We start from the raw sequence: 12,643 nt of genomic DNA on the forward strand, positions 1-12,643 counted from the left end.
TGGTAAAATAATATGTTTTTAAGGCCTTCTTAAAAGCCTACAAAGATGGAATTTTGGTTGCAACTCTGCCAATATTCCACTAATCACTGATTTTCTAGCTTTCAGTTCCTCCAAACTCCACCTGTGGAACAGACCCAGTAGAGCAGTTTTGACATCCACTTCAGACACCTACCATCTCTGTGTGAAAGCTTGGCTACAAAAAAAAAAATCGACATCTGAGAAGTACCCATACAGGAATTCATCCTCAGTCTTCTATATTCAAAAGCATTTACAATCAACTATAAAATATAAGAAATGTAAATTATACTAATTCAAAGGGCCTGTGTTAAAGGCCTTCCCCAATATCAGCTTTAACTAACAAGGAGAGCATACAAGGAATAGTAAATCAATTTGAAATCAATCTAAATATATCTTTCTACTTATTTTATTTATAAAGGTATTTCACATTCTTCCATATAAAAGGGAAGACGGGTTAGGGGCTGAAACAATTATAGCACTTAATGCCACTTTTCAAGTGAGAAAATAGGGCCAAGGGAACGGGAAAACCTACCCTTGTGCATCCTTTCCCATCTGCTAGGAAACTTGGGGCAGGATCCAACAGTGTCATTCCGCAAACTCAAATAGAACTAGAGGAGCTCCACTGAATCTTTCCATTGCAGAGCTGGTTGCGCAACGACTTGCACAATCACTTGCACAACCAAGCTTGCACAAATGTAACTTTAGCTAAATTCTCCTCTTGCACATTGTTCAGAACCTAGTTTCCACTAGCACAATGTCATTTGCACTAATGGAATGACACAGCTAGATACTGCCCTTGGGTTGCAATCTTATTCTGGGAAGTTAGACCCACTGAACAGACTTACTTCTAAATAAACATACATAGGATTGTAGTGGTGCAACTCTTGAATATACCTTTTTTTTTTTTAAGGGGGGTATTTATGGTCCTCAGTTTTACATAGATATTCTTGAACACATGACAGCAGAAATACTAGTCCACTAGAAGATAAGAAACAGATAAAAACAAGCCAAAATTCACAACACTTTTTTTTTTTTTTTACTGTCATGAGTTATAAGACCATACAGTGAGGTATTTCTTGAGTGATGTCATTTTTGTATCAACACTATGGGTTTGTATAAATCAATGAGTCATCCATAACTTGATTACTTTGTGCAATTCTTGCAACTATATCTTGAGAAAGCATACAGAAAAGGTAAACAAAATAGAAAAGTTTATACATGAGGGACAATGGAAGATTTTTTTAAAGACAGACAGACAAACAGAGTTCCAGGGATGCTGAATTTTTCAATTTGTTTATTTTTGACCATTTGTTGGGGGAAGGGGCGAAAAGAAATTGCTCCTGAACATTTGTGAGAAGGGGTGAGAGTTTTGGAGAAATTTCTCAGGACGCAGGGCTTCAGTGCTTACCTTACTGTAAGGAGGTGGCTGAGGTGTGCATATGTGCTTTCTTTTACTGTCCCCCTGCCCCTGTTCTGCCTTGAAGCCTCTCCATCTGCTTTGGCTTCTTGGAAAGCCTCCTGGAGGACTTAACCAGGCCCTCCTGCCTTGGGGCTTCCCTGTGCTACTGCCTGCAGCGTGCCTGGAAGCTGAGGGAGGCATTTTCGCTTTTGCTTAGTTATTATTAAAAGTCCTTTTAACAACAAGAAGAGGAAAAATTAGAAAGATAACAATAAGTCTTTGCACAGCTTTGAGATACTCAACAGGCAGCCACACTGGAAAGCCGCAAGGGAGGAAGCCCTCCTGAAGTCCTCTAAGGGGGCTTTCAAAGAAGCTCAAGAAGCCAGAGAGGCTGCCAGGACAGAACGGGGGAGCGTGGTGAAAGAAAGAGCGCACGCCCACACCCCTCGGCCACCTCCTTACAGCAAGGTCAGCACTGAAGCCCTGCATCCTGAGAAATTTCTCTGAAATTCTGAGAAACCCAACAAAAGAGGCAGAAAAATGACAGCTTCTTTTTCAGGGAGACAAAGAGGCTGTGACAGGGCAGGTGAGGTTTCGGCACAGTACTAGTAAAAAGTGAATTCAGCAGGAAGTTACCCTTTCACATAACATAAAACTAAGGGACCCAGAATTAACACAGAAAAAGGGACCCTGAATTAATTCACATAGAAAAAGCATGAGAAAACCAGAAAACAGTGTTCGATCAAAGGGATCCCATACTTTGGGGCTACTTATGGACTTACCCCTGCTTTGGGGTTTCCCACAGGCACCCAGCTGCCCATTCTGGGAACAGCATGCTGAACCAGACAGAACCTTGCTCTGACCAAGCATGACACTTAGGCTTTTATTTAGGTCAAAAGGAATTAACCAAAGGATCTCCTGGTTTTGGTTGTCTAATTTTATGACTTTAGAAGACACAGACAGGAGAAAGTATACAAACCTGAGGCCTGCTTCTTGCCTAAGGGTAGATTTGGGGGTGGGAGATTTTGAAAGCCAAACAGTTCCTCTATCTGGCTACTTACAGGGACACAAGACAGTTGGCACAATGGGATCACCTTTTTTTTTCCATTTCTATGTATTTTACATATTTAATTTTATTCAACTAAACTTGTAATTCTCAAACCAGATTGCAGTTTATTTTGACATATATTGAATGGGGTGGCTTAATTATTATTTAAGCTATTTTCCCTTTTTCTTTCATGTTCACATGTGTCTGTCATTCAAAAGAGACAACACAGCCCACCCCATTTAGGGGAGTGCAGCTGAAAAGAAAGCATTTGCAATGTTTCACCTTTACTTGGTGCTAGGTTAAACTCAGGACAGCTAGAAACCCTTTGAAGCAACCCAAACCTAAATATTCCTGCTAGGCAGACTGAGCAGAAGAACTGAATTATAATGAACCAGCAGCTGTCACAATATGACCACAGTTACCAAATCAAAATATCAACCACTAACCCAGATGAGATTCAAAAGGTCAATGTATAAAGCCAGCAGCTTTCTTCAAGATCACCCGAAACCTCAATCTAATCCTAGCAGCGAAATGTCCCATTAAGCTACAGGGGGTATAGAAACAAGTTACCGTATATTGGTAAATGATTTAATGTACTAGCAACATAACCTAGGCAGGATAAGAGGAGCTCACAAAGAAGCCACCTGAAAATTGAGCAGCAAATCTGGAATGACATGCATCCAGAGCAATATATTCTGTGTCTTGTATAGTACTAGAATACATGGACAGATTCCCACTGGCCCAAAGGTGTACCACTGATTTATTCTTTAAAATCGAGTACAACTGACTGGTAGGTGAACCTGAGAGCTATGCTTCTACCGAGGGCATCAGGAGTTCGGAAAGGCAATCTTTTTTTGGCTATAATAAATTTAGCTTTGCTCATTCCCCACAGCTAATTATTGCACTGCTTGAAGTTAAAGCTAATTTAAATATTTCTTGCATGGTTTCCAACCACTTTGAAAGCATTTAAAGCTAGAATTAATACCAAAAAGTGTTTGCAGTGTAGGTCCACAATTTCCACACTATTTCAACACATATTCATGGGTTCTCTGTGTATTTCCACTAATGACTATGCTTAATTACGGTCAATTCCCTCTCCCCACTGCCCACCGCCCCCTTGCTAGTTTGGATACAACTAAGATGACAGTTACTTTGGTTATGAAAAGATGGGCTGTGCAGGTCCAAGAGACATAGAACACCTCTTGGTTCTTGGGTCATTCTAATGGTGGTTTGCATGAGATATATCGAGAGTAGCCAAATGTTTTCTGATTAGGCTATTAAAGTCTATTCCGGTAAGGTTCAGGAACTTTTCAGATATGGAACATATTGCTAGTAAGTGTGTTGCAGATGTTTAGAATGGTGTGCAACATGCTATTAAAACAGTAGGTATTCAAGGACAGTGTATGAGCATTTATCTGCTTGTAAATGCTTTGATTTTATCTATCTGCTTTGATTCTAAAGCTTTGAGACAGTAATATTTATATTGCACTTTAGTGTTCAAGCATTTCATAATCATCCAACATCAGTTACATGAGAAGACTGCCAGTTGCACAATGGGACTTACCCTTCCTCTCTCTTCCTCTTCCTCTTCCCCACTCTCTCCTCCCCTCACAGTCCTGCCCCCTGAAAACAGATTTAGGAGGTCCCCCAACCCTCCGGAGTAGATATGAAGGGCATGCAGGAGGCTGCAGGGGAGGACGGATCCTTCCCACCAGCTGTGTCCATTCCATTAGTGGATAGACACGGTTGGATACAACCCATTATCTTGTTGGAATCTTTACAACAATTGTGTAAGCAGGGACGGACCTACCATTAGGCAGGGTGAGGCAGTTGCCTCAGGCAGCAGATACTGGGAGGCAGCAGCAAAGCGCTGGAGGAGAGAGCTGTGTGCCACACAGCCTGCCCTGCGCCCCCTAAGCTAGTCTGCTGCCTTCAGGTGTTGTAGAGGATGCTGTCCCATCACCAGTGAGCTTTAATTGTCAGTCTAGTCAGCTTTTATACATGGAATGGGCGTTGGTGCCATCTTGTTCTTTGCCAGGCAGCAAAATATCTTGGGCCGGCCTTGCGTGTAAGTTAGTTTATTATTATTCTCCCCATGTTGCAGATGGAAAGCTGAGGTTGAGTGTAGCTTGCTTGGGGGTATATAATGAATTCATGGCAGAGGCAGGATGCAAAACACAGAGTTCTGAAGAGTCGTAGCTCACCTTCTTTATCCACTATGCTATGCCAGCTCTCTTTTTATGGTGGTTTATATTTCTGTAATCCTCTTAACAGTTGTAGAAACTGCTACGTACATGCCACTGTTCTGTATGCATTTCTAGGACTCCTTTCACATATACCTTGCTTTCCCATGATGTGAAGCCACATCTCTAGGGTGTGTGCGAGACTACTGCAATCAAAATTATTTAATTATTTTCAAAAAATTCTTCAGTGCCTTTCAGGGCAGATGCTTTCCCAAGGCGGCTCACAGAAATAAAATACATAAAAACAGTTAAAATATTAAAAGCAATAAAAACATAAACATGATAAAATAGCAATAAAAGCCGACAATAAAACCAACAACAACAGCAACAACAGCAGTGAATTAGAGGCGGGGTGCCAAGCCCTGAGTGTTTTAAGAACATAAGAAGAGCCTTGCTGGGTCAGACCAAGGGTCCATCTAGTCTAGCATTGGTCCAGTCACACAGTGGCCAGCCAGCTGTCAACGGGAAACCCACAAGCAGGACACGAGTGCAACAGCACCCTTTTTCCATCCAGATAGCATCTTTCTTCCCTCCCAGCAGGTGCCCTCGCCCATGTGATTGCCATATTCTTCCCATTTGTGGGATCACATTATGGTGACGCAGCCATGGCACTATGTTTGTGTGTATGTGTGTGTAAGAGATAGAGACAAGATTGGCCCAGGTGGTTTTGCCTTGTTTTAATGCAAAATGCACTTCCCCAGGGCTCCCAGATAAACCAGGGGTGGGCAACACATGCCTGTGGAGCCACATGTAGCCCCAGCCCCTTTTTTTCCACCCCTGCCCTCAAATCATTGCTGCTGAACAGCCAAATGTCAGCTTTGTATAGCAGCAAGGCTGGATTTTCCCTCTGAAATGATGAATGCAAGGAGTGCGCAATGTGTTTTAATACAAAATTGTGCTCCCTACTGCTTCCAGGAACATGACTTTGCATTAAAACAAGGCATGCACTCCCAATCCACTGTGTTTTAAAGAGAAAATTTGGCATTTTTTTTGCCACTGAATTGGCAGTGAAGTTCAGCAGCAATTCAGCAGCAGCAGATGTGATGGGGGTACGGTCCCTGGTGGATGCTGGGGGAGGGGGCAGATAATTGTCCCTGGACCCTCCAAATTCACCCATGCCTGAGATAAGCCATGGATTATTGGCCTGAGAACAAACCTTAAGCCAATGTGTTCTCTCTTCCCCCTTGCTCTTTTGCTTTGTAATCCCAGCTTCAAGGAAGATACCATGGTTTGTTAAATCACAGTTTCCCATGATGTCAGAACAGGGATACTGTGGTTTCAATGCTGCTTACAAACCACCATTTATCAGACCTAGACCTTTAATTCTGAAGTGGGGTAGAGAGAGTACATGTTCAGTAGTTAAAGTAGGATAAAACATGTACATGTTAAGCAAAACAATGGCCTTAGATCAGGGATACACAACCTTTTTGGCTCCAAGGGCTGCACATGATGCTGGCTCAGGGGCTGCATGCAGGCACGTATGTATGCGCGCACACGCACACACACGTGCACAAACAGTGCACACATCCCAGCAATCTATATGAGGATCTCTGGGGAAGGGAGTAGAGAGTCTTCTCTGTTCTTGCTGCTAGCAGCTGTGGGAAACAAGTGATCTATAACAGGATCTTTAAGTGAGGGGTTTGAGAATACAAGCAATGGGGAATTTGGAGGTGGTGGTGGGACCAGGGAATCCTTGGGGGGCTGCAGTAAGGCCTTGTGGGGGACACAGGTTGTGCACCCTTGCCTTAAATAGAAAGCAAGGGGCTTACAAATATAATTCTAATGTGTTAAATAATTAAGACAGTGGAATAAGTGTTATACATATTAAAATGTGGGTTATCTATATACAACTCTCTCTGGGATAGATTAGATACGTGTTTCACCACTGGTCGATTCAAGTCTCTGGATGGTGTGCCGGAGAACTGTACACACGTAAGAGATGGTGCCTGGTCAGAGAATGACTACTTGGACAGTCTCAAACAAATATAAAATTTTGTTGGGGACCACTCTTTCAGGAATTTTGACTTCTCTTCCAAGGCAACATGTGCATGAGAAAGAATACCTAACTTTTTATAATCTCCTCAAGTTTAGTGAATGCACTGGGAGCGCCTGATACTGCAGCATTCTTAAAGCTGGGCACGTATGGACGTGGCAAGAAATCCCCTCAAACCCGGAATATGAGGAGTCTAACTCATATTATTCCACTTACAAAAACAATGTTGTACAAAAACAATGAGAGCCAGTGTGGTGTAGTGGCAAGAGTGTTGGACTAGGAGCTGGGAGATCCAGGTTCTAGTTCCCACTCGGCCACGGAAGCTCACTGGGTGACTTTGGGCCAGTCACAGACTCTCAGCCCAACCCACCTCACAGGGTTGTTGTTCTGAGGATAAAATGGAGAGGAGGAGGATAATGTAAGCTGCCTTGGGTTCCTTGCAAGAGGAAAAAAGGCGGGGTATAAATGCGATAAATAAATAAATAAATAAATAAATAAAATGTTTTCTGAGTTTTAATGAATACATCTGGAAGTACAAACTGAGCAATGAAAAACAAATCTAAACCAAATCTTTTAAAACATTGCTTCAAGTAGATCTGTGTAAAATTATTTGAGCTGAGGTTTGTTCCCCGAATTACCATCGTTTTAATCCTCATCCATTTTCTTTTAAAATAAATCATACCCAATATATGTAAGACACAAAACAGTCCTTAATGTTATCATGCTTGAGGAGTAAAAAAGAACACTGCCTGATCAAAGGCTCCTCCCTCTGGCATGTCTGAAAACCATCTTTCCACAAGCAAGCTTTAGGAGCTTTGCACCTTCCTAGTCACTGACTTCTTCTCCTAATCAGTTTTGTTACATTCAGGTAAACTGTCTAGCTTGCAACACAGTCACACACAGTTCCAAATCTGCTTGAGGTGGAAAATGTTGCATTCCATAAACACGAAAAGACGGTGTTTCAGACCAGACAGCTTATCTGACAGAACAGCACTTTCATTGCCAGGTGCTCAGATAGATCAGTGTTCCCTGCTGCAGAGCAGTCAACGGCCTTGCCTCCCACATTTAAACTTTTGAGCCTCCCTCAGACTGAGGACTTTTCAAGATTTATTTCTGTTACAGATCTGCTACCCCTGCAAAATGAGACAGAATTTGCTCTACTCAGACAAGCCGATACAGAGGGGAAGGACTCACCTGTTCTTATATTTCTCACACAAAAATAAGTGTATATTTCTATTTCAGAGGCACAGGAGGAACTGAGAATTCTCTTGTGAGATTGTCCCTTACCTTACCTCTTTTGCCCACCTTCTGCAGGCTAGGCTCAGGGTAAACATCTAGAGCAGCCTACCCCATCCTACTGCCCTCCAGATGTCTTGGACTGCAACTCCTGTAATTGCTGGCTGGGAATTTTGGATTTGCAGTCCAACACATCTGGATGGCCCCAAATTGGAGAAGGCTGCCCTAGAGCTCAATGGAAATGGCAACATTCAAGAAAGGGGGGCGGGTCAACTGTTTAGCCTAACCAGACAAGAATTAAAAGGAAATCTGCTCTAATTACAAAAGTAAAACTTTAAAATAAGGAAGCAAATGCTGTAGACTGTAGGAGCAAGATCATCAGTTCCAGTGGCAGGCATGCCTTATCATATATTAACACAATTGTCAGAAGCTGTTAGCCTCTCTCACACACATACTCAAGCACACGGAAGACCAGCTTTCTCCATTCTTAAAATGCATTGGAACATGTAGAAATGTCTGGAACATGCAGTTACAAAGGACACTGGTCATTTTAAACCAAGCAATCCTAATAATATAGACAAGAAACAATAAAGAAGCCTTTTCAGAAAATACAAAAGGGCAATTATTTCTTTAGATTTCAAAATCAAGCTCCCAACAACACTTCAATAAATGGGTGTGTTGTCCCTCCCCCAACCATTCGAATCAGAATATGTTTGCTTTATGCTTTAAAATGTGCTTGTAAAAGTCTCTCCCCACCCACCAAAAGCAAATACTTCATTACACAAAGGAAAGCACAATTTTCTTGGCATAAATGGCTACAGTTGTTCTTTGTTGAGAGAAACCAAAACAAAATGAGACAAAAGAAACAAACTTTTAAGTTGCAAAAACTCAAGTGATAAGGCCAAACCTGAAAGCATCACTCAGCACAGAGGGTTTCACAGAAGACCATGGATGCATGTAAAGATTGTATTTACTCTGCCTGCAGTCAAACTTAATAGCGTGAGTTAAGAAGGGAGGGTCAGAGTTTCTTTGTTTTTGTTGGCTCAAGCCAGCCCCTTCAAACTGCTGTAACTATGTTGCGTGTATGTGACTACATACACATTACGGCAAGCTTCAACACTGTCCCACATGTTAAACAACTCTCAAATATTTCCTAATAATAAAAGACAAGGAATATTTCAGGGGCATATATTGGTCCCAGAATGATATATCACAGTTACAGCTCACTGCTTTCTTTGGCTCAGGTTCAGCTGTTTGAAACCAAGGCATCTCAGTTAGTTCATTGACAAGTGCAAAGAGAAGGGTGTGATCTTGGCCAGGGAAACGGATTACTAATATTTTTACATCATATATTTATCTTAACTGATCTCATTTATCAAACGTGATTAAAGAAAAGTTGCTATCTACACTTGCAAGTAATTAAAGGCTTTCTTCTGACAGCCAGAATTACTGCTGCAGAAAGAGATCCCTGCAAGACAGAATGATAGTGACCGAGCATTGTCCAACTGTGAGGGCGCACACTTGCCAAATACCACAGGCTGTCAGTAGTGGAGCATGCTGCAGTCACGGTCAGCCTTAATGTAGAAGTTTACAGCCCAGAGACTACAAGTCCCTGCAGGCAAATTCACACTGTTATCCAAAGAAAACAACCATTTCAGATTACTGATAGCTAACCTCCCATCATTTTGTCCACTGAAACAAATACTCATTTGCAAGCACTTCACTTTGTTGTTGCTGTTGCAACTCCAAAGTTTTGCTTTAAAGTATATTATTCATAGGGTACACTTATTTAAAGAATTTTATACTGCTTTTAAGGATTAAAAACCAAGATGGTTTACAGCATAAAAACATAGAAGTGTAAAATATTCATATATAAATGAATTAACAAAACTAGCAGCATTGAAATACCATTTGAATACAAGTCAAATATAAAAAATAACTGGAGGAGGGGAGGGAAAAGTCTCATTGTTGGATGCCATTCTGCTGGCTGACAGAGATACAACTGGGTCTCACCCAACGTCTTGAAGTTGACTAGCAGACTAGCAGGTCACATATCTGAATAATCTTTAAGCGAAATGTATTCACGACTTCTAACATGGAAATTGCAGCATATCTTATGTGCATAATAAGCACTGCTGGGGGTATTTCAGAATGTGACACTGCAAAATAGGCAAACATTCAGTAAAACCCACAATGAAATACAAATCACCAGGAAAAGATATTTTAAAAATGCAAAAATTTAGGAAACTCTTTTCTTTCAGCTTAAAATAAAAACAAACAAACTAGGATGCCTTCTTACTTTGTAATCTGGAATTCACAAAAGGAGGAGATAGATTGTCATGTGATCCAAGGTCCCTGTTTGTCATATGTTCATAAGGAGTTCCATCTCCATAGTTCTGTTAATAAGTTAGAAACAAACACAGTTTAAGTGTAAAATACACATTCAAGTTGCTTAGAGACATTTTCCCCAATATATCATGACTAGAAAAGAATTTTTCCAATTAAATTGATGACATTTGCAGATAGTTATTCTGTCAGCAATATATTAAAATTTTGTGCTCATGCCTGTGCTAATAACTGGGATACTAGCCAGTAAAAATGTTACCATCATTTTCAAATATGTCAAAGAGATGGAATTGTGTTTTGTTGCAGTTATGGTACAAAGAATGAGACATGTTGAAAATTAAGATTATAAATTGTATTTAAGGAAACATATAAAAGCATTCACTGTAGTCTGTTCCAGGCAACACTAGCTGGACTGAAATTAACTTAAATCCTTCTGACTATGGGTTAATTCCAACATCAGTCTAGCAGAAGTCTACAAGAGCAACAGGACTTTGTCCTTCTCTCCTCTCCCCTGCAGCCCTCTGTGCCACCCAAAAATCTGCTCTGGAGAGTCTCCAAGCTCTCTGGAGCACATTTTGAGGCTGCGTGGGGCAAAGGCAAATCACCCCACACTCCGAGTTCCACTGACCAAAGCAGTTCTGTCAATGGAATCATACTGTTGAATTCAACTCTATTTCATTATTGTCTCAGGGATCTGGATGTACTAATTGCTTTGCAGTATGGCTAGTTTTAAATCCATTCTACTTTTGCTCTGATCAGTCTTAGCTAGAGGAGAGATTTGTTGTATTAAAGTTTACAGAGCACGTTGCTCCAGTAAGAAGCAATATTTTAATCTACATTCATCAAGAAGAGCAAAACAATATTTGCATTTTCTATTTTACTCTAGAACTTGGTTTTAACAATCCTTATCAGCCAAGTGTGAGGTTCAGGGCACTTTCCCCACAGAATGATTTCCAAACCTACTTTTCCACAAATTAAAAAATTAAAATTTACAACAGTTCCAGAAACATCAGCACCAATACCCATCCTGTTGCACTACACAGAATCTTTCCAGCAGACACTACTAACAGCCAGTGTTGCTACTGTTGAAAGGCAGACACATTCCAGGACTTATTTTTCTATGTCCACCTCATCTAAGTTCACTTCTCAACTGATCCTTAGCAAAAGCCATGCTCTCTCCCCTCAGTGACAGGCTACAGTCCTGGCTACAGATGGACAAGAAGTTTCAGCTCAGGTTCCCCCCACCCCTCCTGCACGAAATCCATTTTCTCTTTCAGCCTCAGCTACTGGGAAGGACAGTATAAAGTGGCCAAGGCACTTTTGTACTTGCAGGCCCAAGGGGAATGGAGTGATGAAAAAGATTAAGTCAGATCAGTCACACCCATCCTGGATACTGAGACTTTGTGAGCTTTCAAGTAGCATTTGTAATGGTGGTTACACCACTTGCACCGACACGTAAGAGTGATGGACCAGTAGGATCCAACCAGTTTTTATTAGTTTTATACTCACTAGATAAAATTATAGTAATTTTATTGCTGTTAGCTATTTTCAGTCTCTACTGGGAAAGAAAGGTTGGGTGTATGTTGAACAAATGAATGAAAACGGTGTAAATCAGGGGTGGGAAACTTCCTACATTGAAGGACCATATTGCCACTCCAAACCCACCAAAATTCCCCTCCCCTGGTTGCCAAATTAGTTGATGAAATTGCTGTGGCAGCGGCAACAACAACAAAAAAAGTGTTTTTGCTTGAAAACAAGGTGCACAGGGAGAAAATTCAGCAGCAGCCGAGGGAGGGAATGGGGGCCACAAATAAAGCTGGGGGGACCACATGTGGCCTGCAGCCCACATGTTGCCCACCCCGATGTAAATGCTTCTATACAACTTGTCTGAGAAGGTGAATTTCACATTGCCTTGCTTCTCTAAAAGCAATGGAGATTCAAATTATATGCAATTTTTTTTGTGGGGGGACAGTATCTCAGAGTGCTTGACTACATACACAAGGCTCCAGAGCTGGCCTTGATATCTCTGGTATCAGGAGTAAGAACAATGCTGAGCTGGTGAACCATTGGTCTCACTACAAGCAGCTCTATATATCAGCAGGAATGGCAGTAATACAAAAAGAATCTTAACAGGATGCAGTTGCCTGTCATAATCTTCATCATGGGGCAAAACTTTTGCAAACACAGTAGATCAAAGTATAGACAGTGATACTACTTTAGGTTTTAAGGAGTCTAGAATCTTGGTTTGCTTGGTGCAAACCATATGTATAATGGAAAACAAAGCGATTAAAAGGAGGCATAAACAAACTACACCATGTCCGATGGGGGTAGGGGGTGGACAGGTGGGGTTGTTCTAATCT

General features: G+C 41.3%; 1 protein-coding gene across 6 annotated transcripts in view; it reads right to left on the reverse strand.

Moving 5' to 3' along the window:
* TCF4 (transcription factor 4) overlaps positions 1 to 12,643 on the reverse strand; it is a 469,854-nt gene that overhangs the window by 311,771 nt on the left and 145,440 nt on the right. For all 6 annotated transcript variants that reach the window (XR_014787505.1, XR_014787504.1, XM_084832950.1 and 3 more), the window contains one exon: positions 10,237 to 10,333. Coding sequence is in view for 4 of the 6 variants with exons in the window: in XM_084832950.1 (XP_084689076.1) it covers positions 10,237 to 10,333 (97 nt within the window). In the remaining 2 variants the exon portion in view is untranslated. The remainder of the gene's footprint in view (positions 1 to 10,236; positions 10,334 to 12,643) is intronic.

Source organism: Heloderma suspectum, chromosome 2 (assembly GCF_057233095.1).
Source record: "Heloderma suspectum isolate Gila_16-S chromosome 2, 16-S_ref, whole genome shotgun sequence".
NCBI classification, from domain to species: Eukaryota; Metazoa; Chordata; class Lepidosauria; order Squamata; family Helodermatidae; genus Heloderma; species Heloderma suspectum.